Consider the following 26,196-nt stretch of genomic DNA (forward strand, 5'->3'; position numbering starts at 1 on the left):
TGTAGCTGCAGCAGTGCAGGTGGCAGGATGGGGTAGCTGCCCAACTAAGTACTTAGGGTCCCAGGTAGGATTGTACTTGGGATATCTAGCTTGTCCCACTGCTTGCATCTCCAGGGCTACACTTCTAATTTTAGCATGCTCACCATAGGGGATTTGGTAGCCACAGATTTATGAAATGCAGGCTTTTCTAAAACATTTGCTTTGATTGTTTGCCAGGTTTGGACCAAAGCATGACATCCAACATTCCACTCTACTGTTATATCACATTTGCATAGGCACTGCATCTGAAGTTAACACCAGACTTTTCATATTGAACGTCCATCAGGATACATTTTCAAATATTCTCATTTTTTTTTAATATGTCCAGATTTTTCAAAGAATAGCAAAGGTTCAGCTACTTTTAGTTTTCTTTTAAATGCGAGAATATTTTTTGTACCAGAGTATTTTTCCCCATTCTTCCATAACTCAAAAATGGCTGAATACATTTTGCCTGTAAGTTAATACACAACCACCTTTGCACAGAGACCAAATATAGAAAATGCCAGCCAAATAGGGCAGTATTTCCCAAACTTGGGATGCCGCTTGTGTAGGGAAAGCCCCTGGCAGGCCCGGTCAGTTTGTTTACCTGCCACATCCGCAGGTCCATCTGATCGTGGCTCCCACTGGCCGCAGTTTGCTGCTCCAGGCCAATGGGAGCTGCTGGAAGCAGCGCGGGCCGAGTGATGTGCTGGCCACTGCTTCCCCCAGCTCCCATTGGCCTGGAGCAGTGTACCGTAGCCAGTGGGAGCCGTGATCGGCCGAACCTGCGGACGCGGCAGGTAAACAAACCAGCCCGGCCCGCCAGGGACATTCCCTACACAAGCGGCATCCCAAGTTTGGGAAACACTGAAATAGATGAATGTTTTGGAAATCTGAGCATATGAAAACAAAAGGAAACTGTTTATCAGTCTTATTGTTGAAGTGAATTGTGTGCTTAGGTCTTGAGGTCTTGGTCCTTGACTGGGGCCTTTAGTAGCTACCATGTACAAATAATAAAAGAATAGCATACAAAATCAAGCAAACACTATAATATCTTAAGAACAAGTTGTTCAAACATTTAAGTTGATATTTTGGTGTGCCCAAAGTTTGTTTCCTGTACAGTCAATACAAACAAGGATCCAGTTTTCAAACACATCCAAAAGGTTGATTCCCAGCTGTTGGAATCTTGTGTTACCAAAATTATAAATACAGACAACAGAAAATTATGATCATGCTTGAAAAAATCAGAGCTATTTTACAACTAGAGAGTAATTGTTAGAGTTAGTTACACACATTTTTGTTGGTTTGTATAACTTTTACATCCAAGCAAATTGAACATACTGCTGGCCAGAAATATTGATACAAACATAAAACTCTCCTTTATGATTGATTCAGAGCAAATGTGTTTCTGTAAGCAACTTGCAAAGCTAAAATTTACAAAAATGAGAATCTTCCTATCTGAATTAGCAATTATAGTTCATCCCCTTAAGTTCACACTTATGTCACAAGAGCATAGAAAAAGAGCTACTTTTTATTATTCTTACAAAGTTATTACGTAGTAACAGGGAGCAGGAGTAGCAGAGGACACTGGGGATACAGAGCTGGCAGTCTGTGGTCTCCTGCTGATCCTCTGGAATCTGTGCAGGCAAGACTCCAGCCTGTCCTACCACTAAAAGGAGAGCAGTATCTGCCTGCCTCCCAATGGAACAATTCTAAACCGAACGCTGTCAGATATGCTCACAACATACTTGAGCTAATATTGACACAAGATGGTAGGAATTGTAATATCATCTGAATAGATACAATTCCATCGTAATTACTTTCCTGTACCTTCGGAGAGGTGATGAGCAGATGGTAAGAGAGATTAAATCACTATCTAGCTACAAAGAGGTCTATTATTTTTGTTGTTGTTTATTTTTCATTGAAATGGGATAAGCTGTCCATTTTTAATATTATTGGGTAAATTGATTACATAAGGATGCCTAAAGTATGAGATTGGTAATTAATCTAAAAGAAAGAGATACATAAAATAAGAACACTAAACAAATAATGATCATCAATATTTATGTAAGGACTAAGGAAGAAACAAAGTGCAACAGTTCCCCCTGTTGGCTCCACAAAAAACAGGTTACTAACCAATACTGTTCCCAGACCAACACTCACATTTCATTATATTACTGGTACATAAGCATGAAAAAATTAAATACAAAATACCAGATTAATTTCAGCTGCATAAGAAAATAATCAAGTTTTGCCAAATGTAGAGGACAAAGTGTTATCTTCAAACTTTTGAGGAAATGCTGCAGACAGTGAAGAGTAAAAATAATATTGAATAAACCACTTAGAGTTTTTAGGTTTATTTTTAGTTACTCATAATAAAGAGAGAAATATAAAAATAATATTAAAGAGAGGTAAAGAGTTAACACAGGATTTCAACTAAGTTCTAAATTAGGGCTGCTATTTTTGGGCCAGTTACCTATGATGATGTGAATGATTTTGGCACAAGGCAAGTATGCACTCCCTCCCACCTGATGTTGTAAACACTGCCCCTGACCATTCCTTAGGTTCTGCTGCAAACAAGCATCCCTTCCTTATCCAGGTTGAACTGCAGCCAGGTCACTTCCACCAAGCTTTTACTTCAGTGAAGCAGACTCTGCAGTAAGATTATAAAAAGGCAGAGTTAGTGAAGAGAGAGCTAAGGCCAAACATTAATAAAGCTGCAGCAGAAGACATCTTACAATGGCCACGAAAGATTAAACAGAAAGGATAAAGCCCACTGGTGAAAGGCCCTGCAATAAAAGAGCAGTTACACACTGGGAAAAAGGGTTTGGATGCTGCTCCATAAATCCCCATTATCTACTTGCTTGTTTGCTCCAAACCCCTCCCAGATGCCCCCTGAAGATAAATCTATTGTGTGGGAGGCTGTGGGATGTTGTGGTGGTGGTGATGGGTCATAGTTCTACTTATATGTGATTTTTTTTTTACAACTTTGAAATAACACAAAATTAGATGAAAAAAACCTGGCAGTGGAGTCCCAGCTAGGTTGACCAAATGTCCCAATTTTATAGGGACAGTCCTGATATTTGAGGTTTTTTCTTATATAGAAGCCTATTAGCTCCCCACTCCCTGTCGTGATTTTTCACACCTGCTGTCCGGTCACCCTAGTCCCAGCACTACTCTGGTTTGGCCTGGCCTCTGCCCCTCCAGACAGGCCAGCACCAGCCTTGAGTAGTTAGGGTGAGCAGCCACCAAATGTGAAAAATTGGGACAAGGGGTGAGGGGTAATAGGAGCCCATATAAGAAAAACCCCAAATATCAGGGCTGTTCCTATAAAATCAGGACATCTGGTCACCCTATGAGCGGTGCTGCAAGCCTGTGCACCAGGTCACAGCACCCAGGTGGGGACCGAGCCAAGTCTCTGCCTGCGGACAGTGTGGGTGGATTTATTCTCCAGCCTCCGAACTTGGAATTCTGTTTTAATCCCCCAGAGCCCAGGACACGCCCCTAGCCTCTTATCCCCGGCGGGGCAGGACCTGACCTGACCACCCCCCACCCCCAGGGCAGGGCCTGGCCCAACACGGGCAGGTGATAGCATGAATTAACACGAATTTCCCGAAGAACAATCGGATCAGTCCAAGCCCCAGGGAGTTGCGCGGCTCGCCACAGCAGCCCCGGGGCCGAGCACGGGCAGAGACCGGACCGCGCAGCACGAACCCCCCGTGGCCTGGAAGGGCTTGCGGCTCTGACCCGGCCGCCGCGCGACACACCAGCAAATAACGGCTCCTATGGAGCCAAAGGGCCGCGCGCGTCACACCCAGTCAGTCCTCCTCCCCGCGTCGCTTTGCCCCCACCCCCACGAGCGCGCGCCATGCTCGCGGGGACGCGCCGTTTCTATGGGGACTGGCATCAACGGCGCAGAGTCTGCGGCGGCGGTTTTGGCCCCTCCACCTGCTCCCAGCCATGTCCCGGCGGCGGTGCGCAAGCGCCGGGCTGAGCTGGCAGCAGGACCGGGCGCTGGGCAGCACCATGCGCATCGTGCGGGAGCTGGGCCCCACCGGCTTCGTGCTGCAGGAGGAGGGGGGGCCCGCGCACCGGGTACGGAGATCGGGGGTGCGGGTGCTCTGAAGCCCGCGGTGCTGAGTGACCCCCCGCCCGCAAAGGGCAGCGAGCCCGGCCGCCTGGGTCTGCCGGAGAGTCAGTCAGGGGCGCCAGCCCCCGCTACCAACGCCGCTGTGTGTCTGTTTCTCCAGGTGTTCCTGGGGGAGCCTCACTCCTGCACCTGCGCCACGTTCCTGAGGGAGAAGGACCTGTGCAGCCACATCTGTTGGTAAAGGCGCTGTTCGGGGGCAGCTCCCCCTCTCCACCCACCCAGCCCTGACGCCTTCCTTTCCTCCAGGGAAGAGGAAGCACTGGTCCAGATCAGGTGTCCAAACAACCACACTTACCTTTTAGCTTCATAGTATAGGTGAAAGAGCAGGGAAAGAAGCTAAGAATTAGGTGGCTGAAGTGCTCGCAAAAACGTGCAATTTCGCATTAAAATTACCAGTTTTAAATGTAGAATGGAAGGTAACAAACTTTGTAACTATCTGGAAGAGAGTAGTAGGAGTGAATCTGGAAGTTACAGACCAGTGTCTTACTTCAGATTCAGGTAAATTACAAACCCCCTAGGTTAACATGAAATGTTGGGGACACACTAGCTGTGGCTGCTGTAAAGGAAATTGGTTGCTGTCTAATTTATCAGTTTGCTCTAGCACCTCTTCCTTGATACCCCGATCCCTGAGAGCACTTCATCTTTATTACCAAGAGAATGTAGGCTCAAGATAGGTATCTCCACCCACATCCTCCATGCTGAAGACTGATGCAAGGAAATGATTTAGAGTCTCAGCAATGTCCTTATGTTGCTTAATTTCTCCTTTTAAGTCCTGGTGAGTCAGCAGACCTATCAATTTTATGAGAGGCATCATAAAAGAATTTCTTGATGGCTTTGACACCTTTGCATATTTGCTCTTCAAAATCAATTTGAGCCTCTGGTTTCCCTCTTTTTACCTGCTGTAACTTGTGTGCTTTTTATTGGCCATTGGTCAGATTTCCAAGGTTTGAAGGATTTTTATCTAGCTCCAATGGCTTCTCTAACCTTGCCATTGAGCTAATTGGCTCATTCCTCGCCTGCTTGGTTCCTTATTTGTTCTGCAATGCACAGGCCTTCTGAGATTTTTAAGCAGCATTAATGCCACCTCTAAGACTTTATTTGCAACGTTAAGGCCTTTTTGCTTAACAGTCTCATTTTATTTAACTGACTTTAGAAACTTTAGAAAGGGAATTATGTTTGGGTATCATATTTCCTCCTTCCCCTTAGGGTGTTACTATTTAACGCCTATTTCTACTTTTCAGATTAATGCTTGCGTGTCACATAAGACTCAATCAAAAATAGTTTCTCCTCACGTTTGCTCTAGAATTAACTTTCCCAAGAAGCAATCCCTTAAAGCATGAAATTGTTTCTCTAAATGTTGTACCGGTGTGCAATTTAACCAGTTAGATGTAGTCAATTATGTATTTCCAATCTAAGAGAATTCTTTGACTGTGCAAACAAAATAGGGGATGAAAGAGAACAGGTGGATATAATTTTAATTTGGATTTCAAAAATGTCCCTCACAAGAGACTCTTAAGGAAACAAAATAGATCTGGGGTAGTAGCTAAGTATTGGCATGGATTAGAAAATGGCAAAGAAATGGGGAAAGTAGTAGAAATAATTGGTAATTATGAGGCTTTCAAACAACTGGCAGAGACACAGAGGACCTCAGTTTGGATAAGAATGCATTTGTAACTTAGCAGTGTAAGCTTTTGTTCTTACAGTTTTAGTCCTAATATTTTCTCTCTGAAGTATTTAAATGACTGTTAAGTATCAGAGGGGTAGCCGTGTTAGTCTGGATCTATAAAAGCAGCAAAGAATCCTGTGGCACCTTATAGACTAACAGACGTTTTGGAGCATGAGCTTTTGTGGGTGAATACCCACTTCATCAGATGGCTGTTGTCCATGAAATGTAAATGTGACGGGTTCAGTCACAGAGACCCCCTTGGGACTGTCACTTGATGTGCTGGAATTACCTCTGAGCCCATTTTCCCTGCAATCTTAGGACTCCAGAACCCTGCCTTGTTGAGCCAGACACGCTAGTGTGCTGCAACATAAATCCAGGTCTGGTCCACGCCCCCCAAAAATGATTAGACTCACAGATTAGACTCCTTTCTAGTCTGGGCCCAATCCTTTCCCTGGTACAGTTCTTGTTAGTTCCAGAAGACATCTTAGGTAGAAACTAGGAGTGTTTTCATGACTGGCTGCCCCCTTTGTTCTGTTCCATCTCCTTTTATAGCTTTGGCACAAGGCGGGAATATTTTGTCTCTAGGTCTCCTCCCCTCCTTCTTAATGGAAAAGCACCAGATTTAAGATGGATTCCAGTATCAGGTGACATGTTCACATGTCCTGTGAGACCCCAGCCTCCATTTTTCCAGGGCTGGCCTACAGGTACCCAGAAAAGTTTGCAAGTAAACAGTCATTTACAACTAATTGTACTAGTCAATAGGAGCCATCAAGATTCTAAATCACCATTAATGGCCCACTCTGCACAATTAGAATAGGATCCTAGTTATAGTTCATATTTCTAGCTTCAGCTACAAGAATGATACATGCATACAAATAGGATGAACACACTCAGTAGATTATAAGCTTTGTAATGATACCTTACAACAGACCTTTTGCCTAAAGCATATTCCAGTTACATCATATTCACACTCATAAGCATATTTCCATAAAACATTATGGAGTGCAATGTCACAGTAAAGTTGAAAGTAATAGCCAGTAATTAGCTTTAGCTGACATCCACAAGCACCACCTGATGGTTATCTTATCATTGTTAGGATATTGTTGAAAAAATTCAGAATTCCAAGAAACCATGAATGTAAGTATAATTATTTTTGCTTGCTTGTTTTATCTTGCACATAGAGTTTAAATGTACAAAGGCAAAGTTCTCAGGAGGTTGGATAAGATCATCTTTTAGATCAATGACTGTTTTCCCCTAACTAGCATATCAACATGTTAATGCTTTGGGACATTGTCAGGATTCTGAAATATGACACCTTTTTCATATCTGTAACACTGCTGCTAAAGGTACAACTGTAAAGTACTTAAAGAAAATAACAGTCATTTGCAACACTGTCAGGGCCTTAAAGTAGAAGATCGTGTGATTTAATAAAGTACCTATCCCACTCAGGGTATCATAAAACATTTTCAGATCCAAGTACTTTATTGATTTGGCAAATGTATAATCCATTTTGCACTTGGACAGATTCTGCACTGCACCTCGTACTACTCATTACAGAAAGTGCAACTCCCTTCTAGCCATGTTTGTGCCACACAGATTCTGGGGATGATGGGTCTCCTCGAATAAATTAATAGCTGCTATTTGGGGTTGCTTCTGATCATAGTTTAAACATATACACCACCATATTTTGGTAGTGTTTCAGGAAACCTGACTTGAGTTCTTATAGAAAAACCTTTGAACCAATTTTGCCATAAAGATCAGTTTTAGATGTGAAGTTGTACATGCAAATAAGAAATGAAGATATACAACATTTCTGGCACTAGAAGCACTGACATCGTTAGTTCACTGCAGATGATTTACCCTGAAAGTTATGATAGCTGAGTATAGTAAATGTTAAATTTTTGCCAAAGAGCTTTAATTTGAGTTTTCTGTAGATGCTTTTCAGCTGGGTCTTCTGGAAGGAGAGATCAATGATATTCTCCAGCAATTACAGCAAGAACAGACAATCCCCCCAAGAGCAAACACTCTCTCCACCAAAACATTACAGAAAGAGGATGATGGATACATTAATCAGAAAGAAATTGATGCAGAGGATGTCTGTCCTATTTGCCAGGAAGAGCTACTAAAGAAAATGTTTCCCATCACTTATTGCAGGTTAGATGTATAGTTTTTCTAGTTTGTTTTCATAGTGGAAACTCAGAAAAAGTTTTCTGTGTTAGCTAATGATAGAAAGTTTCTGCACAGTTAATGGTGCAGGGATCCCATTGGAGGGCTGGTCTTGACATGTAAAAATTGTAATTTTAAATAATTAATTTTTAGGGATTTTTTTTTTATAAATGCTCTTTGAAACAAAGCAGGGCTGTTGTGTTGTAGCTGAAAAACTATTGTATTAATGATACTGGGTTTTCTAAATGTTTATGGACAGGGTACAGTAATTGATGCCTGTTTCAGATCTTGTCTACACTCAGTAGTTTTTTTTGACAAAAGTCAGCTTTCATTGACAAAACAGTGGAAAAGACGGTTACTCACCTTTATAACTGTTGTTCTTCGAGATGTGTTGCTCATATCCATTCCAGTCAGGTGTATGCGCGCCGCGTGTACGTTCGTCGGAGAAACTTTTACCCTAGCAACACTCGGCGGGTCGGCTGGGTGCCCCCTGGAGTGGCGCCGCTATGGCGCCGAATATATACCCCACCGGCCACCCTTCAGTTCCTTCTTGCCGGCTACTCCGACAGTGGGGAAGGAGGGTGGGTTTGGAATGGATATCAGCAACACATCTCGAAGAACAACTGTTACAAAGGTGAGTAACTGTCTTTTCTTCTTCGAGTGATTGCTCATATCCATTCCGGTCAGGTGATTCCCAAGCCTTACCTAGGTGGAGGAGTCGGAGTGAGATGTGGCCGTATGCAGGACCGCAGCACCAAAGGCTGCATCATCTCTCTAGATTGCTGGACCAGCGCATAGTGCGAGGTGAAGGTGTGGACCGATGACCAGGTCGCAGCACAGCATATCTCCTGGATGGGCACGTGCGCCAGGAAGGCGGCTGAGGAAGCTTGAGCCCTTGTAGAATGCGCCATGAGGGAACATGAGCCAGGTCATAGCACGTGCGGATGCATGCTGTCACCCAGGAGGAAATCCTCTGGGAGGACACTGGCAGACCCTTCATCCGTTCCACGACCGCCACGAACAGCTGGGGAGACTTCTGAAGGGCGTCGTCCTTTCAATATAGAAAAGCGAGCACTCTAACGCACATCTAAGGAGTGTAGCTGCTGCTACCCCGTCGAGAAAGTGGGGCTTCGGAAAGAAGACCGGGAGGAAGATGTCCTGGTTGGCATGGAAAGCAGACACTACCTTAGGGAGGAACGCCGGATGAGGTCGCAGTTGCACCTTGTCCTTATGAAAGACAGTGTATGGGGGGTCAGAGACCACCTGAGCGCTGTCTCAGCTCAGAGACTGTCTTCCCATGACAGGTAACAAGAGCGAGAGCAAGTTGCTAGTGCTCAAAGGGCGGTTGCATTAGTCTGTTCAGGACCAAATTGAGATCCCAGGTAGGGGCAGGGCGACGCGTGGGGGGATAGAGGCGCTGTAGGCCCTTAATGAACTGAGAGACCACTGGGTGGGAGAACATGGAGTGACCACCTTCGCCTGGATGGAAAGCGGATACAGCCGCTAAGTGCACCTTCAGAGAGGATGTTGCCAGGCCCTGCTGCTTAAGGTACCAGAGGTAGTCTAGGACCGTGGGAATCGAGGCCTCCGAAGGAGTAACGTCCTGTGTCGTGCACCAGCAAGAGAAGCGTTTCCACTTGGCCAAATACGTAGAGCGGGTGGAAGGCTTCCTGCTACTGAGGAGAATATGCTGCACCGGAGCGGAGCAGTGTAACTCCACTGTGTTTAGCCATGCAGGAGCCACGCCGTGAGATGGAGAGCTCGCAGGTCTGGGTGGCGAAGCCTGCCGTGGTCTTGCGTGATCAGGTCCGGAAGGAGAGGGAGGGGAACTAGGGTGGCCATGGACAGGTCTAGCAGGGTGGTGTACCAGTGCTGTCTGGGCCACGCAGGTGCAATCAGGATTATATGTGCTTTGTCCCTGCGGAGCTTCAACAGGACCTTGTGCACCAGAGGAAATGGAGGGAAGGCATATAGCAAGTGGTGCCTCCATGGCAGGATGAATGCGTCTGTGATCGACCCCAGAGAGAGACCCTGAAAGGAACAGAACTCCTGGCACTTCCTGTTCGAGCGGGAGGCAAACAGATCTACTAGGGGAAATCCCCACCTCTGGAAGATCGAATGGATGACATCTGGTCTTATTGACCATTCGTGACAGAGGAAGGACCAGCTCAGCCGGTCCGCCAGGGCATTCCGGACCCCCGGGAGAAAGGACGCCACTAGGTCCACTTCGTGGGCTATACAGAAGTCCCAGAGTCGAATGGCCTCTTGACACAGGGGAGACGAACGGGTCCCCCCCGTTTGTTGACATAGTACATGGCTGTTGTGTTGTCCGTGAATACAGAGACACAACGGCCGTGAAGATGTTGCTGGAACGCCTGGCACGCGAGGCGGACTGCCCTCAACTCCCGGACGTTTATGTGGAGCGTTAGCTCCTGGGGTGACCAAAGGCCCTGGGTACAAGGGTGACCTAGATGGGCCCCCCAACCGAGGGATGACGCATCCGTCGTCAAGGTCAGAGACGGTGGCCGTGGGTGGAACGGCATCCCTGCGCATACCAGGGATGAATTCAGCCACCAGTCGAGGGAGCGGAGGGTGCTCGGAGGAACTGTGAGCAGGATGTCGATAGGGTCCCTTCCCGGGTGGAAGACCGAATGGAGCCACGTTTGAAAGGGGCGCATGCGGAGCCTGGCATACTTGGTTATGTAAGAACATGCAGCCATATGCCCCAGTAGGCCTAGGCAGGTGCGAGCCGAGGTGATTGGGGAGGCCTGCAGACCCCGGATGATTGAGACGATCGTCTGGAAGCAGGGCTGGGGCAAGTAGGCCGTGGCTTGAGTGGAGTCCAGGGTTGCTCCAATGAAGTCCAGCCTTTGTGTAGGGACCAATGTGGATTTCTCGGTGTTGAGGAGTAGGCCCAACCTGGAGAATAGGTCTGCGATTATGGTGACGTGCTGTTGGACCTGAGACTGAGAGGTCCCCTTGATGAGCCAGTCGTCGAGATACGGGAACACATGTATCTGCTGCCTGCGGAGGTGGGCGGCGACGATGGCCATGCACTTTGTGAACACCCTTGGGGCCATGGAGAGGCCGAAGGGGAGGACTGTGAACTGGAAGTGTTGGTGGTTGATCATAAAGCGAAGGTACTTCCTGTGCGGCGGAAAGATGGCAACACGGAAGTACGCGTCCTTCGTGTCGAGGGCGGCGTACCAGTCCCCAGGATCCAAGGACGGGATAATAGTTCCCGGGGAGACCATGCGGAATTTCAACTTGAGCATCCATTTGTTGAGCCGTCGCAGGTCGAGAATAGGTCTGAGGCCTCCCTTGGACTTGGGAATCAGGAAATAGCGGGAGTAAAACCCCTTCCCCTTCTCTTGTAGTGATACCTCCTCTATGGCTCCTGCAGCGAGGAGAGACTGCACCACTTGTAAGAGGATTTGCTTGTGAGAGGGGTCCTTGAAGAGGGACCGGGATGGGGGGCAGGAGGGCAGGGGTGAAGCAAATTGGACGTGGTAACCTTGCTTCACCGTGCGCAGAACCCGAAGGTCCGAAGTCAGTTGGGACCACGCCGGGAGGAAGTAGGAAAGACAGTTGGAGAAGTGAGGGAAAGGATCCTGCTTTGAGATTGGTACGCCGTCCCCGGGCGCCTTAGGCCCTGGTGGTGCCTTCGAGGGTCCCTGGTTCTGGCCCCCTTGGGGGCCAGATTGGCACCTATGGCCGCTCCGCCCGCACCTCCTACTGAGGTCCTGTCTATTCCTAGGCGGAAAGTACGGGCGGCGAGGTTGGGGTCTGAAAGGTCTGCGTTGGGTCACTGGGGTGTGCATGCCCAACGATCGCATGATCACCCTATTGTCCTTCAGGCTCTGCAACCTGGGATCAGTCTTATCCGAGAACAAACCCTTGCCCTCAAAGGGTAAGTCCTGGATAGTGTACTGCAGCTCGGGAGGCAGGTTAGAAACCTGGAGCCAGGAGATACGCCTCATGGTGATGTCTGAAGCCAAGGTCCTGGCCGCCGAGTCAGCCGCGTCCAGGGAGGCCTGGAGAGAGGTCCTGGCCACTTTTTTGCCTTCCTCCAGGAACGCGGTAAATTCCTGGCGTGAGTCCGGGGGTAGCAGTTCGGTGAATCTACCCACCTCTGCCCAGGTATTATAGTTATACCGGCTCAGTAGAGCCTGCTGGTTGGCCACTCGGAGCTGGAGGGCCCCCGCTGAGTGTACTTTACGGCCTAGTAGGTCCATCCACCTAGCCTCCTTGGACTTTGGGGCGGGTGCCTGTTGACCATGGCGCTCCCTCTCATTGACCGACTGGACCACCAGTGAAGAGGGGGGAGGATGTACATACAGGTACTATGTACTTTCTCTCAACTTCCTTTGCCGTCGGTGGAATGGAGGCTGGAGACTGCCAGAGAGTGTCAGCAGTGGCCTGGATAGTTTTAATAAATGGCAGCACCACTCGGGTGGGGGCATCCGCGGCCAGGATGCTCACTACAGGGTCCTCAACTTCCGGGACTTCCTCCACTGGGAGGTTGAAATTGAGTGCCACCCTGCGAAGGAGGTCCTGATGCACCCTGAGGTCTATCGGTGGAGGCCCTGAAGATGAGGTCCCCACCACAGCCTCGTCCGGGGAGGAGGAGGATGATACCCCGGGAATGAGAGGGTCCTGGATAGCCCCTTGCTCCTGGGGTGGTTCCTGCTCCAGCTATCCCGGGGAATCCGGAGGATGGGCCGTGTGCTCTTCTGACTCCGCCGCAGAGGGGCGGGAAATGGTGACCTCTGGTGCCCGATGTTCTGAGGCAGCAGAGTGGGTCTGGACTAGGGGAGCGCCCTGGGCTTGATGGTACGCCCAGGGTGTCCAAAAGGACCACTGTTGAGGCCCTATGTCCTGAGGACGTGTGTCCTGAAAGACCCCCGTGGGCACCTCCGTATCACGGTCCTGGTCGTAATAGCTGTCCGCCTGGGAGGATATGGACGTCTGTCTGGATGGCCATGGGGGAGCAGAAAACTCTGGAGCTGCGGTGCCAACAGATCTCACACCCCGGGACCGTGGGGACCGGTGCTGGTATGCAGAGCAGTACCTAGAGCGAGACCGGGACCTGCTACCGGGCTGGTGCCGGGAGGTCGACCGTGATCTCGAGTATCTACGGCGTGATCTGCTCCGGGAGAAACGGTGCCTGGGTCGGTGCCGGGAGCTGGAGTGGTACCGGGAGTAGCGGGATGAGGTGCGAGATATTGATCGGTGCCGTGAGGTTGATCGATGCCAGGAGCTCGATCGGTGTCGTGAGGCTGATCGATGCCGGGAGCTCGACCGGTGCCGTGGAGAAGATCGGTGCCGAGAGTTAGGAACGACGTCTCGACCTGGAGCGTCTGCAGGATCATGACCGAGAGCGGTGCCGTTCCGCTACACTGACAGACGACGGTCTAGTCAGGGCCGGCTTGCCCATGGAAGGTGGTACCCGCACCGGCGGTGCCGGGGGTAGGGGCGGTGCCAACTCGGTCATGGCGATCAAGTCTTCCGCCGCAGAGAACGTCTCCGGAGTAGACGGCAAAGTGAGCTCTACCACGGCAGGTGCCGGGGAGCTGTCAGGCACCGGACTCGACAGCCATCGCAGGGCTGGAGTCGACGGTGCCGGTTTAGGCGGTGCCGCGGCAGGTGTGGTGCCGGGCGGTCCAACCGAGGTGCAGTCTCTGGCTGCGACGCTGGTGTTGTCGAGCCCATCTGAGCCTTCACCGTCTTCGACCTCGGGGAGAGGGAGCGGCGCGAGGTCGATTTTGGTGCTGGCTGTGGTCGGTGCCGGGAGTCTTTAGGCGTACCGGCGGTGCCTGGTGCCGTAGGGGTGCCTTTGCTCACCGGCTGGCTCGAGCTCGATGCCAAAGGCGAAGGCATTAGTGCCGCTTCCATGAGGAGCTGCCTTAACCTAATGTCCCGCTCCTTCTTAGTTCTAGGCTTAAAAGCCTTGCAAATTGAGCACTTAGAAGATAAGTGCGATTCCCCGAGGCACTTCAAACAGGAGTCGTGGGGATCTCCTGTTGGCATTGGCCTGTGACAGGCCGAGCACTGCTTGAAACCCAGTGAGCCAGGCATGAGCTCCGGCCCCGGGTGCGGAGACGGGGCTACTCCCCGAACCCCGCTACAATTACTAACAAACTATGACTATGAACTATAAGTGAATCTAACTAACTATATATATAAGAACAATTAACAACAACTATGAATACAACAACTAGAGGAAGAAGAACTACGAGTAGCTAGGGAAAGGTGGAGGTCAGCTAAGCCACGCTCCACTGTTCCAATGACCGACACGGGCGGTAAGAAGGAACTGAAGGGTGGCCGGGTCGGCTGGGGTATATATTCGGTGCCATAGCGGCGCCACTCCAGGGGGCGCCCAGCCGACCCGCCGAGTTTTGCTAGGGTAAAAGTTTCTCCGACGAACATGCACGCGGCGCGCACACACCTGACTGGAATGGATATGAGCAATCACTCGAAGAAGAAGTGTACACCCTGAAATGCTCCTCCCCTGATGTAACTCCCCTGCTATGCAGACATAATAAAAGCACCTCAACAAGAGGTGTAGAACTTATGTCGGTGTAGTTAAGATGATGCAGTGTGTGTGTAGACACTGTGTTCCTTACATTGACAAGAAAGCCCGCTCCTGGCCCCCCAGCCAGGCTGCTGCCCTGTCTCCGCTCCAAGCTGGGTTGCTGCCCAGGCTCCCTGTTTCCCGCTGGGAGCCCTGCTGCCACTTGGGGTCCTGGCTCCCCGTAAGGAGCCTGGTTTCTAGGCACGAATCTCCCCACTAGAAGTGAGAAGCCCCTCGTGTCTGTTCCCTCCCACCCCCTGCTCCCAGCTGAGAGCATGGAGGTGAGAAGCCCCAGGTAGCAGCTGGGCTCCCTGTGTGTGGAGCTGACAACTCTGACTCTCAGTTCTCCACACTGCCCCTCTTCCGTTGGTGGAAGCACTCCTGCTGAGGACATGTCCACACTATCTTCCTTCTGTCGGTGGTGCATCAGCCACTGCAGCAATTAATGTGATGGTTGTAAGTTGACCAAAAGTAGTTTGACTTAAGATTGTATTATAGACATAACCTTACTTTCTGTAGGTATGGCTGTGGAAACAATGTTCACATCACATGTATGAAGATTTGGGCTGATCACCAGGGTGAATTAGAGAGTGACTCTGTGGTAAAGTGTCCCCTCTGTAGAGAAGAATTTGCACCATTAAAGCTCATTTTAGAAGAATTCAGGAACTCCATTCAGCTTGTGACTGCAGCAGAGAAAGTGAGACTTGACAAACACCTTGGACTCCCCTGTAATAACTGCAGAACATTTCCAATTGAGGGAAAATGCTACAAGTAAGTACTTTTAAAGCACTTTTAATTTAACAGTACAATTCCTTGTAACAACCTATAAATTACTACTTATTCCCTTTTGTCTTTACTATAACTATACAAACAACGTTTCTCTATGGGATAGATTACATTGGTTCTTATAGCTCAAGTCTAATTATATTGGTGCTGATTTCTGGTCAATTTACATTACGGTGATTGGTGTAACAGATTCCTAATGGGATCTTTAGCTCAGTGATATATGAGGTTGAGTCAGCACCTCCGAATTCCTTAGTGTAATGCATTTCATCTGAAGACGTATGGCTATATTCACTAAAAGCACACAGGTAACTTTACTCACACAAGAAATCGCATTGCCAGTGACGTGAGTAAAATTATTCATGTTTGTGGTGGCTGTAGGTCAACCTAACTTAAGTCTACTTAATTTTATAGCATAGACATGTCCTTAAAAGCAAGTAAAATTGAAAACACATCTAAAACTTAATCTAACTAGGTACAGGCTTTGTTCAAAATGGTTGTCTCTCACCAGTATTCTTCTCAGTTATGACTGACTTTTCCTCGGTCAGGATCTTCCACAGAAGTATAAGATGCTGGCTACCCTTGTCTTCCTAGGTGAAGGATCTTTGCCTAAACCTATTTTCAGTTTCCAGAGACTTCAACCCCTCCTTCTGTTGGTGAAACAGACCCCCTCCAGGGGTCTGCAGACTACAGGTTGAAAATCACTGTTCTGTGGTAATGACAACTTTTCGCTGACCTCCTTGACATAGTCTGTGGACCCCCAGGGGTCCGCAGACCACAACACCAGCATATACAATTCACTTTTCTATACAATTCAGCCAGAAACAAAGCAAAGCAAAAGGGTTTTATTTTATAAAAAGTTTCACAGATTAAATGGGCTTGAGTTAAGATAATTTTATACTGTAATATGGGACTTCCTGATACTAAATAGTAGAATTTTCAACAAAGGCTTTTCATACATTAATAAGTTATACTAAACTGTTAACATTCCACTCTAACTACCTTATATTTTTATTTTTTAGGTGCACTGAGTGTAGTGAATATCACCTATGCCATGAATGCTTCACTAGCTTTTGCCATCCTCCACACGTCTTCACCTTTCGACAGGTACAACTATATTTTATAGCATCATATCCAAAGCTATCTAATGGTCAGGCATAGAAAACATTTTACGTAGGAATGTAAAGCTGATCTTGTTTTTTAAAAATAAAAACACCATTACAGTGACAAGGATTACCTGTGATTGAATATAAACCACTATGAAATACTTAAATAGCAAGGAAGGAGTAGAACCGTAAACTGAAATGGTACTTCAAAATAGGATCAGCTGTGTGGATGAGGAAGGAGACATGACAGAAATGTCAGCTGCCCCTGTACTATTCATATTCTGTCTTGCTCTGGACCTTTCAAATTACTGTCTGCAGAAACGGAACAAAGAGAATGGGTCATTTCGGGGTAGGGGACTGAATGTTGTCATCCCCTCTCCTGGCCCTCATGTCTGGTGGTTTTTTCTATGGAAAAAATAATACAGAATATACTGTATTAACTTCTCGGTGCCCTACTCTTTGGTAGGATCACCCTTCAAAAATGCTCAGGACAGCCACTAGCTGGAGGATCCCTGTCAACATGGCTGTGTTGGAACCACAGTGCCAGGGGAGTGCTGGGAGCACAGACCTAAATCAAAGGCATGGGGTTATCACTGTGAACTACCTTGGCCTTCCACTGTTCCCTAGTCCCAGGATCTAAAAGGCTTGGGCAGTGATCTAGCCTTTTATCAATTTGTCCACTTCCATAGTTAACTAATTTTTATATCACTAGTTCACTGCATAGAGTCAAGGTACATAAACCATGTGAATGAGGATTGCCATAGCCTCCATAGGTTCAATGGCAGGTTCTGCAGTTTTACGTCTTAAGGCCCAGAAATATTAACTCTTCAAGTTTACCATCCATAAGGATAAGTTTGTTTTTTTTTTTGGTTTGTTAGACATAAGGGCCAAAATTGTCCTGCACTGCTCTGAGAGACAGCACAGCACTTCAGAGCTTTTGCAAAACCTCATACAAGAGAGCCTCTTAAAATACAGGGACTTCAGTCAGAATGGCGATTAATCTGTGTTTGTTGCTACAGCAGTTTCTAGAGAACAAATTTGTTAAATTGTTCATAGTTTCTCTTCATGATTTACAAAACCCATATTTTGGAAATTGGAGGGCTTTTTCTCAGTTACTTCTTGCACCATATTCTGCAGTCTTTCATTAGCTTTTTCTGTATTCAGCAGAAGAGAAATCAGAGGTGGAGGTCACTTGACCAAGTTTCACAATTGTCAACTTCAGGAGGAAATTTAAAAAGCGTTAATCCAGGTGATAATTCTAAAGAAGATCTGTTACATCTTCAAGAGAAGTAAGATACAATTTTTTTCATACTATTTTTAATGTAATCAAATTCAACATACTTTAAAAACAATTTTTTCAATTCATTAACATTCACTTTTGTTTATAGAAATGATCCTGTAAAGGGTAAAAGGAAATGCTTTAGAGAAACCAAATGTATATTAATTTCATATCTTCTTTATCTATATGAAATAAAATTTTAAATGCATCTTGAAGGTGAGCGTGATTCTGCTCACCTGTGTTTAGAAACTAATGGCATGAGCCTTGGAAAAACATTTTAAACCATCACATTATGAACTACTCTTTGAATAGCAGTTAAAAAAAAAAAAAGACAGCAAAAAGCAAAAACTACGCATTTAAAAAATTAAATGTGTTTGTGGAATTTCTGAATGGAAAGAGAAACTACCAGCAATATCGTAAGAAAACGGTATGAAAATAGGCTTACCATCCAGGTTTGCAGATGAAAAAGATTTGAATAAATATGAATTGATGTGCTTATTGAAATCAAACTCTCTGCAGTTCACTGATAACGAAGAGCTAGCATCACGCTGCTTTGTACTAGAACAGAATACTGTTTTAGTGCACTCTGACTGCAACAGGATCCACACATGCAAACAAAACCTGTAATACCTCACAGAAAGTCTTAGTGAGGAAGGATAGCCTTGTGGTTAAGAAACTAACCTGGGCCTCAGGACATAAGAATTAATTTCCTGGCTCAGCACAAGCTCCCTGCATGACCCTGAGCAACTCACGTGACTCCTTTCTGTGCCTTGGTTCTCTCAGAAATAAAAAGGAGTTTATAATCTTTCAACCAAAAGTTATAGGCTTGATGCAAGAATTACTTGAGTGAAATTTTCTGGCCAGTTTAATACAGAAGGTCAGACTAGATTATCATAATGGCCTCTCTTCTGTGGAGAGTAAGGGTCCCCTGATGATGGTTTTGTAGCAAGATCAGGGCCTCCGTAATAGTGGCCAAACACATTAATCTGCTGAACCATCAGCCTGTAAAGTGATAGGACTATCACCAAAACTAGCCTGCCATTTTGAAGGTTTCAGTTTCTATTGCTATTTTCCTACTATGTACTGAAAAAACATGATGTGTATTTTCTATTGTTTAGGTCCAGTTGCATCCCAAAGCACATCGTAAAATCATTACCTCTGATGTTGATTAGAAAATGTAGCAACTTTCTTGCTCCAGGTCTGCAATGTAGGCTCTGCTTGAAGATCTTTTGTCTTGGTCAGTATGCAAGACTCTTGCCATGTAATCACAAGGTAAAGAAAACTAAAGGCTCTAAATTTTACTGAACCCAAAATCCCACTGTTAGCCTGTGTGTTCATGCTTGTGGTTCAGCTCTTTAACATAGTCTAGACACTTAAAATTCTCTTCTACAAAGTTGATGAAAATGTAAGCATTGGAGGGAATATGTGAAGTATGCTGAATGCAGTGTTGTGTAGTCGTGTCAGTCCCAGGATATTAGAGACGAGGTGGGTGAGGTAATATTTTTTTATTGGATCAACTTCTGTTGGTGAGAGACACCAGCTTTCATGCTTACACAGTGCTCTTCTTCAGCTCTGGGAAAGCTTACTCAAGCTATGTCTACACGACAGCTTATGTCGGCATAAAAAATGTTACTCGGGTATGAATAAGCTCTTTCCCATTGGCTTAAGAGCATCTGCACTGCAGCATTATAGCTGATTCAGGGCAGCTGTGCTGCTGTAAGCTCTGTAGTATAGCCGTAGCCTCAGTGTCACAACTATATATCAGATGGAACAGATTGTTTGTTTGTTTGTTTAATATAAGTAGTTAATATATTTCAAGGAACCATTCAGGGTGAAGTGGACTGTTAACACCCTTCCGGTCAGGGCCAGCTCTAGGTTTTTTGCCACGCCAAGTGGGGGAAAAAAAAACACCTCCGAGAGCACAACTCTCAAAGCAAAAAAAAAAAAAAAAAAAAGGTGGCCAGAATGCCGCCCCTAGCATATGCTTGGTTTGTTGGTGCCTAGAGATGGTCCTGCTTCCAGTCATAGGGAGGCAAAGAAAGAGGGGGAGAACAGCTGTGGGGAGTTGTCAGTGGGCTATACATTGTTGTAATAAGCCATAAATCCAGTGTCTCTATTCAATGCTTGATTTTTGGTGTTTAGCAAAGTTATGAATTTTAGGCTCTCAGGCTCGCCTTTTGAAGGTGTTGTGCAGGTTTCCTTTGAGGATGAGGACTTAGAGGTCAGATATAGAGTGATTGTTTTGTGAAAAGTGTTCACTCACAGGTGGTGAGGTAGTTTTGTGTTTTATCACTTTCCTGTTCAAGTTCATACAAGAGCATAGTGATTGTCTAGCCAGTTGCTGTAGGGGCATTAAATGCACTGAATGAGGTATATCACATGTTGTGATAGCTATGAATAGGACCCATGGATCTTGAAAGGTGTGTTGATGGGGCAGCTTCCTCCAGGACACAACAGACTTCCTTCACAAACTCCAACATTAACAGCTGCCCTCAGAACACCATCCTTGTCACCATGAACATCACCTCCTTATACACCAGCATCCCTCACAATGATGGCATAGCTGCCTGCCTCAAATATTTACAAGACAATGAGCAACCCTCAGCTGTCCTCCTCAAACACATCTATTTCATCCTCACCCATAACAATTTAACATTCAACAATAAACACTTTGTCCAAGCCATCGGAACAGCTGTGAGTACTAGGATGACTCCCCAGAATACCAGCCTCTTCATCGGTAACTTTGAAGAATAATTTTTAGACAAATGCACCACAAAAGCAATGATACACCTGAGATACATCAATGATATTTTCATCCTCTGGACAGACAAACTCCCTCAGAGATTTCCACCACAATTTCAACAACCCCTCAGTACTCCATTAAACTCTTTTTGGAACACCCCCACACCAGCATCAACTTCCTGGACATCACGATCAGCTATAGCAATGGAACCCTATATACAAGAAACCCACAGATCATCACACCTACCTTCATAGATCCAGTAACCACCCCAAACATACCAAAACAGCTGTGATCTACAGCCAGGCACTCATACGACAGAATATGCTCTGAGGAGAAAGTCCAGGATATACACCTTAACACATTCAAAACTGCCTTCACCAAACAAGGATACTCTACCAGAGAAGTAGATCACATCATGGAATGGGTCACTCAAATACTCCAAGAGAACTTGCTTCAATACAGAAATAAAACTCCCTCTGACCACACACCCCTAGTTATCAGCTGCCCTCCCACACTGGAATGCATACATGGTATCACTAAACAATTACAACCCATATTTGATGGGGATTCCATCCTGAAATAAATCTCTCAACCCCCGCTCTTCTGGCCTTCAGAAAAAAAACCCCCAGCCTCTCTCTCCAAGTTCATCGTCAGAAGCAATCTCCCCACAGACCAGGACACGCCAACTCAAAGGGGCACCACACCCTTCCAGAACAAACACATCTGCACTGCTACAATGATTAACACCCCCCACAACACACTTTTCAAGATCCATGGATCCTACACGTCTCACAACATAAAGTGTACCTCATCCAGTGCACTAAATGCTTCTATAGCAACTATGTGGGTGAAACCAGACAATCACTACACTTTCAAATGAACTTGCAGAGGAAAATTATAAAAAACAAAACTACCACATCACCTAGGGGTGAACACTTTTCACAAAGTGATCACTCTAAATCTGACCTCTTTGTCCTCATCCTCAAAGGAAACCTGCATAACACTTTCAAAAGGCGAGCCTGGGAGCTCAAATTCGTAAAACTTTGCTAGACACTAAAAATCATGGACTGAACAGAAATACTGGATTTATGACTTATTACAACAATATATAACCCATTAACAACTTCCTTCCACTTGTTTCCCCCTTTCCTTTCCATGTTATGACTGGAGGGGTGCTCACTGCTCACGTCACCTTGAATGGTCCCTTGAAATACAAGTTAACTACTTATGCTAAACAGTATGTTCCATCTTGTATTTAGCTGTGACACTGAGGCCAGGCCTACAGTACGCCCTTACTTTGGAATAACCATGTCGCTCAAGACTGTGAAAAATCCACCCCCATGAGCGACATAGTTATACCAACATTAACCCTCCCTCCCCCGTGTAGACAGCGCTGTGTTAGTGGGAGAGTTTCTCTCACCGACATAGCTACCACCTCTCATGGAGGTGGACTTACTAAGCTGACGGGAGAGCACTGTCCCATCGGCTTAAAGCATCTTCACCAGAAGTGCTACAGCAATGAAGCTGGGTGGAGGGGAGGGATAGCTCAGTGGTTTGAGCATTAGCCTGCTATGAGGGAGGGATAGCTCAGTGGTTTGAGCATTGGCCTGCTAAACCCAGGGTTGTGAGTTCAATCCTTGAGGGGGCCATTTGGGGAACTGGGGCAAAAAATCTGTCTGGGATTGGTCCTGCTTTGAGCAGGGGGTTGTACTAGATGACCTTCCAACCCTTTTCTATGAGTAGACCTAACCTGAGAATGTTTCCCAGACCTGAAGAAGACCCTGTGTAAGCTCAAAAGCTTGTTTCTCTCACCAACAGCAGCTGATTCAATAAAAGGTATTACCTCACTCCCCTTGTCTTTCTAATACCTTGGGACTGACACAGCTACATCATTGCAACCCAAGTTAAAAAGCAGAATTGCCAGGTCTTCATTGCTATTTCAATGCTGGTTAGCTAACCTGTGTTAGGATTTTTTTTTTTCCTGCAGTGAAGACATACTCTGTGTCTCTAACAAATGAGCAAACCCCTTTTCTTCTTTGGAGAGAGGAACACCTCTGACCGGTGCTCTGAGGGGTTTCCTGAAATGGAACCTATAGTATGTCTTGACTTTGGACTGCTTAGACTTGCTACTTTAGAGTTCTCTCAAAATACATTTGTAGAAAGGAGCTTCACACATCTGAAACTGATGCCTTGCAACAAATTGGCAAAGATTTCTGTAAATGCCATGGCTTGGGACTACCTATCTGATTAGACCACTCTAGTACCTTACCACGTGCATTATAGGCAGGTTACAGGAGAAGTTTCTCTTCTCCAGCACACCTAGGAAGCTCATAGAAGACATCCTTTTTCAGATCTGTATAACTGCTGGGGATCTTCTAGTTGACAAACATGATGAACTATTTTTATAGCAATTCACACCATCCTGTAAAAAGAAAAGCCAGTGTTACCTGAAAGTGCACAAATATTAAACGAAATTAGTATCTTTTTATAGATTTCTAGAAAGAGGGGCAAGCAAAGTGCCAGGAGAATTAGGCTGAAACAAAAATACTGAAGTCAACGTTGAGTCTGTAGATCAGTGAACGTAGGTACACCTATTTTCTTCATGGGAGGTGATTAAAAATTTATTTGAAATCTGAAGCACATCAATAAATGTGCTTCAAATGTATTGATTTACAGCAGCCAATCTAAGTTGAGGTAAGGCACTTTCCATAGTAAATTAGAGTTGGCACTTGATACATGAAAGGAGCATGCCAATTATACACTAATCTACCTCCACTGAGACCCAGTGAAAGTACTTGTGGTTTATAATGATAAGAGAGAAGAATCCGGCTCCTCTGAATGTTGCTTTTGCATGCAAGAATAATTTCTTCTATAGTATTCTTGCAAGTTAGATTAATTATTATTATATTGTTGATAATTATCAGGACACAGATCCATATATCTTAACTGACTCTCTTTTTTAAGTTCCACAGAGAATGTATTGACAACTGGTTATTGCACCAAAAAAATGCATGTCCTATTGATGGATATACTGTGTATAATCCATTAACCTGGAAGGATAGATCAGCCAATCGTGATATCAGTCAGCCAGGATCTCAAACAAATACTACCAAACTTGCAAAGCAGAAGGAACCAGAGCTTTTCATACCTGGAATTGGATTGTTCTTCAAGCAAACACTATTAGGCTATACACGTGAAAAATCTCAAGATAGCCTCCAAAGACTTCGTAACAATAAAGATCCACCACATTCTCAACGGGGTTTAACTTTAAATAGTATAAGTGACTTTCATTTAGGAGATTCTGATTGTAGTCAGCACAGCATTGATAGAAATTTAAATCTACAATTTTCCAGGCATGGTAAGGATTTAGCCCATAAGCCTTTCCAGAAAATACTCTCTCAAAAATCCTATTCTGTTACATCTAGAAAAGATGCAATTTCTGATGGTACGAGAGGCTTAAATGGAACTTGTACTAATAAAGAGAAAGGAGCAAAAGTGTGCCACGCTGACCATGCTAACACGAACAAAGTAGTTTCTTTTGAAGACAGGCATAACCATGAAATTTCAGTATGTGTAAGATTTCCTGGGAAATTGAACTTGGAGGATAATTTGGGGGGTACAATTGACTATACGTTCCCAAAAAGGGACAATAAGTATGTGGGAAAAGCCAGACAGCAAAGAAGACTTCTAGCAAGACCACCTAAGCATAAGCCTCTGAGCCTTAAAACTACAGAAGTAGCTTTATTAATGGAAGGAATTCCACTGAATAACAAGTCATAATATAAAGGATGTATGAAATGTTTAGAAAACAGCTATATTTTTATAGTTTTAAACTAATGCTTTTTTCTGAGATTTTATTTTCCATTAGTGTATTCCCTAGAGGCTGTTTCTACCAAGTTTAAAGGTCCTTTACACCACTGGACTGGCTTAATGGAGTCCAAGAATCAGATCCAATAACTAACCTGGGGTGAATAAAGTGAAGCTAAAAGCTAAAGTATTTATTGAAGTATTATTATATTGAAGTATTTATTGCAAAAATACTAATAATTTTAAAACGAATAATTTTAAAACTTACAGCTCTTAGTTGGCTAGTCAAGGATACAATGCAAGTCTTTCCTGTTCTCTCAGAAATTCTAAGTTACTATATTGAAATAAAATATTGAAATTTTAATTGAAAGACTACGAAGTCGGCTTCAGAGTACTGTAAAGCAGATTTGATATACACATCTCACTTACACTAAACATAGAAGTCCACAATACTATTTTTAGTTGCTTTTCGGAGTAGAATTACACCATTAAAGATCAAAGTTTGAGGCACCATTTTTTAACCTCTAATTAACTTCAGCCAAAAAGAGAGGAACTTAATATGCTGCAGGGGGCCAAATATCAGGGTCTTTAGTTTCTTTGAAATTAATGGGAGCAAGTATTTTATCTAGTTATATCAAATTACAGTAACTTCACTTAAACTTGCTCTGCTTAATGTTGTTACGTTGCTGATCAATTAAGGAACATACTCATTTAAAGTTGTGCAATGCTCCACTCTTATGTTGTTTGGCTGCCTGCTCTCTCCACAGCTGGTAGCCTTCCTACGTGCCTCCCTCCCCCTCCCCCCCCCCGCACCTCCCATCTGCTGGCAGACCCGCAGATCAGTACCTTTCCTTGCCTCCTGCCCACCGCTGGCTTGTGGTGTTTTGGAGGGAGGAGCAAGGACTCAGCACACAGGCTCCCTCTCCCTCCCCTGCCTCCCAAATGCCGCAAGCCAACGGATTGCCCTGGGCAGGAGGGAGTGGGGAGGACTCAACGTGCCTCCCCCCTCCCTCCCCTGCCTTCTGAATGTGGCAATCAGCTGGCTTATGGCATTCAGAAGGAAGGGGATGGAGAGAGGAGGAGGCAGGACGCAGAATGTGAAGTAAAGGGGGAGGAACTAGGGGAGGAGAAGAGGCAGGTCAAGGGTGGGGGCTTGGGGGAAGGGGTGGTGTGGGCAGGCTGAGGGTTGAGCCCCCTGCCCCTGGTGCTTGTAGAGTACGGAAAGCTACTCTGGAACCTAACCCCCCATTTACATTAATTCTTATGGGGAAATTGGATTCGCTTAACATCGTTTCACTTCAAATAACATTGTAGTTTTGTTCCTGAAAAATGCTAAGTGAGGAGTTACCGTACTTAAGTAATAATTTCAGTTCTGCCTTTGGCTGCTCAGGAGTCAGGGACTGAGACCAATACAATTGATATAATCGTGGATACAAAAGCTTTTCACCTTTGAAGAAAACAGAAAAGATGAATATGAAGTATCATCCTATCCACGAAAGCACCCATCAGTCACATGAGAACAACACTGTATAAAGAGATATTGTCCCTTCCTAAAACTGATCTTTGCAGCCATATGGAATTTAGAAACAAATTCAAATACCTCTAGCCAAAGTTACACAAACATCAAGTCCTAAACAGCACTTAAGATCAGAATTTCATGGCAGTAATCTGATTTTATGTAAAATGATGGTAATCAATACAGTACCCTTGGGAAGCTGTTGCTTGACTAAAATGTACCACAAAAAATTCAGTTCTCATGAAATTGCTAATTTTGCTCCCCTTCTCTGGTCCTCTTTATTCTTTTCCTAGTTTTATGCAATTTAAGCTTAATTTATATGATGACACACACGCCAAAATCTCTTTAGGATTAGTACCTGAAGCCATCCCAGTGGTATCAGCCAATA

At 45.4% G+C, this 26,196-nt stretch overlaps 1 protein-coding gene across 1 annotated transcript; it reads left to right on the forward strand.

Moving 5' to 3' along the window:
• Positions 1 to 3,911: 3,911 nt before the first annotated feature.
• Positions 3,912 to 24,475, forward strand: ZSWIM2 (zinc finger SWIM-type containing 2). The gene is given in 10 exon segments (XM_032791256.1): positions 3,912 to 3,970; positions 3,972 to 4,113; positions 4,269 to 4,345; positions 6,931 to 6,971; positions 7,769 to 7,988; positions 15,094 to 15,345; positions 16,380 to 16,464; positions 17,631 to 17,752; positions 18,861 to 19,014; positions 23,450 to 24,475. Coding segments are annotated over 10 exon segments (1,968 nt in total). The 3' UTR covers positions 24,266 to 24,475.
• Positions 24,476 to 26,196: the final 1,721 nt, after the last annotated feature.

The sequence above is a fragment of the Chelonoidis abingdonii genome, chromosome 10 (assembly GCF_003597395.2).
Source record: "Chelonoidis abingdonii isolate Lonesome George chromosome 10, CheloAbing_2.0, whole genome shotgun sequence".
Lineage (NCBI taxonomy): Eukaryota > Metazoa > Chordata > Testudines > Testudinidae > Chelonoidis > Chelonoidis abingdonii.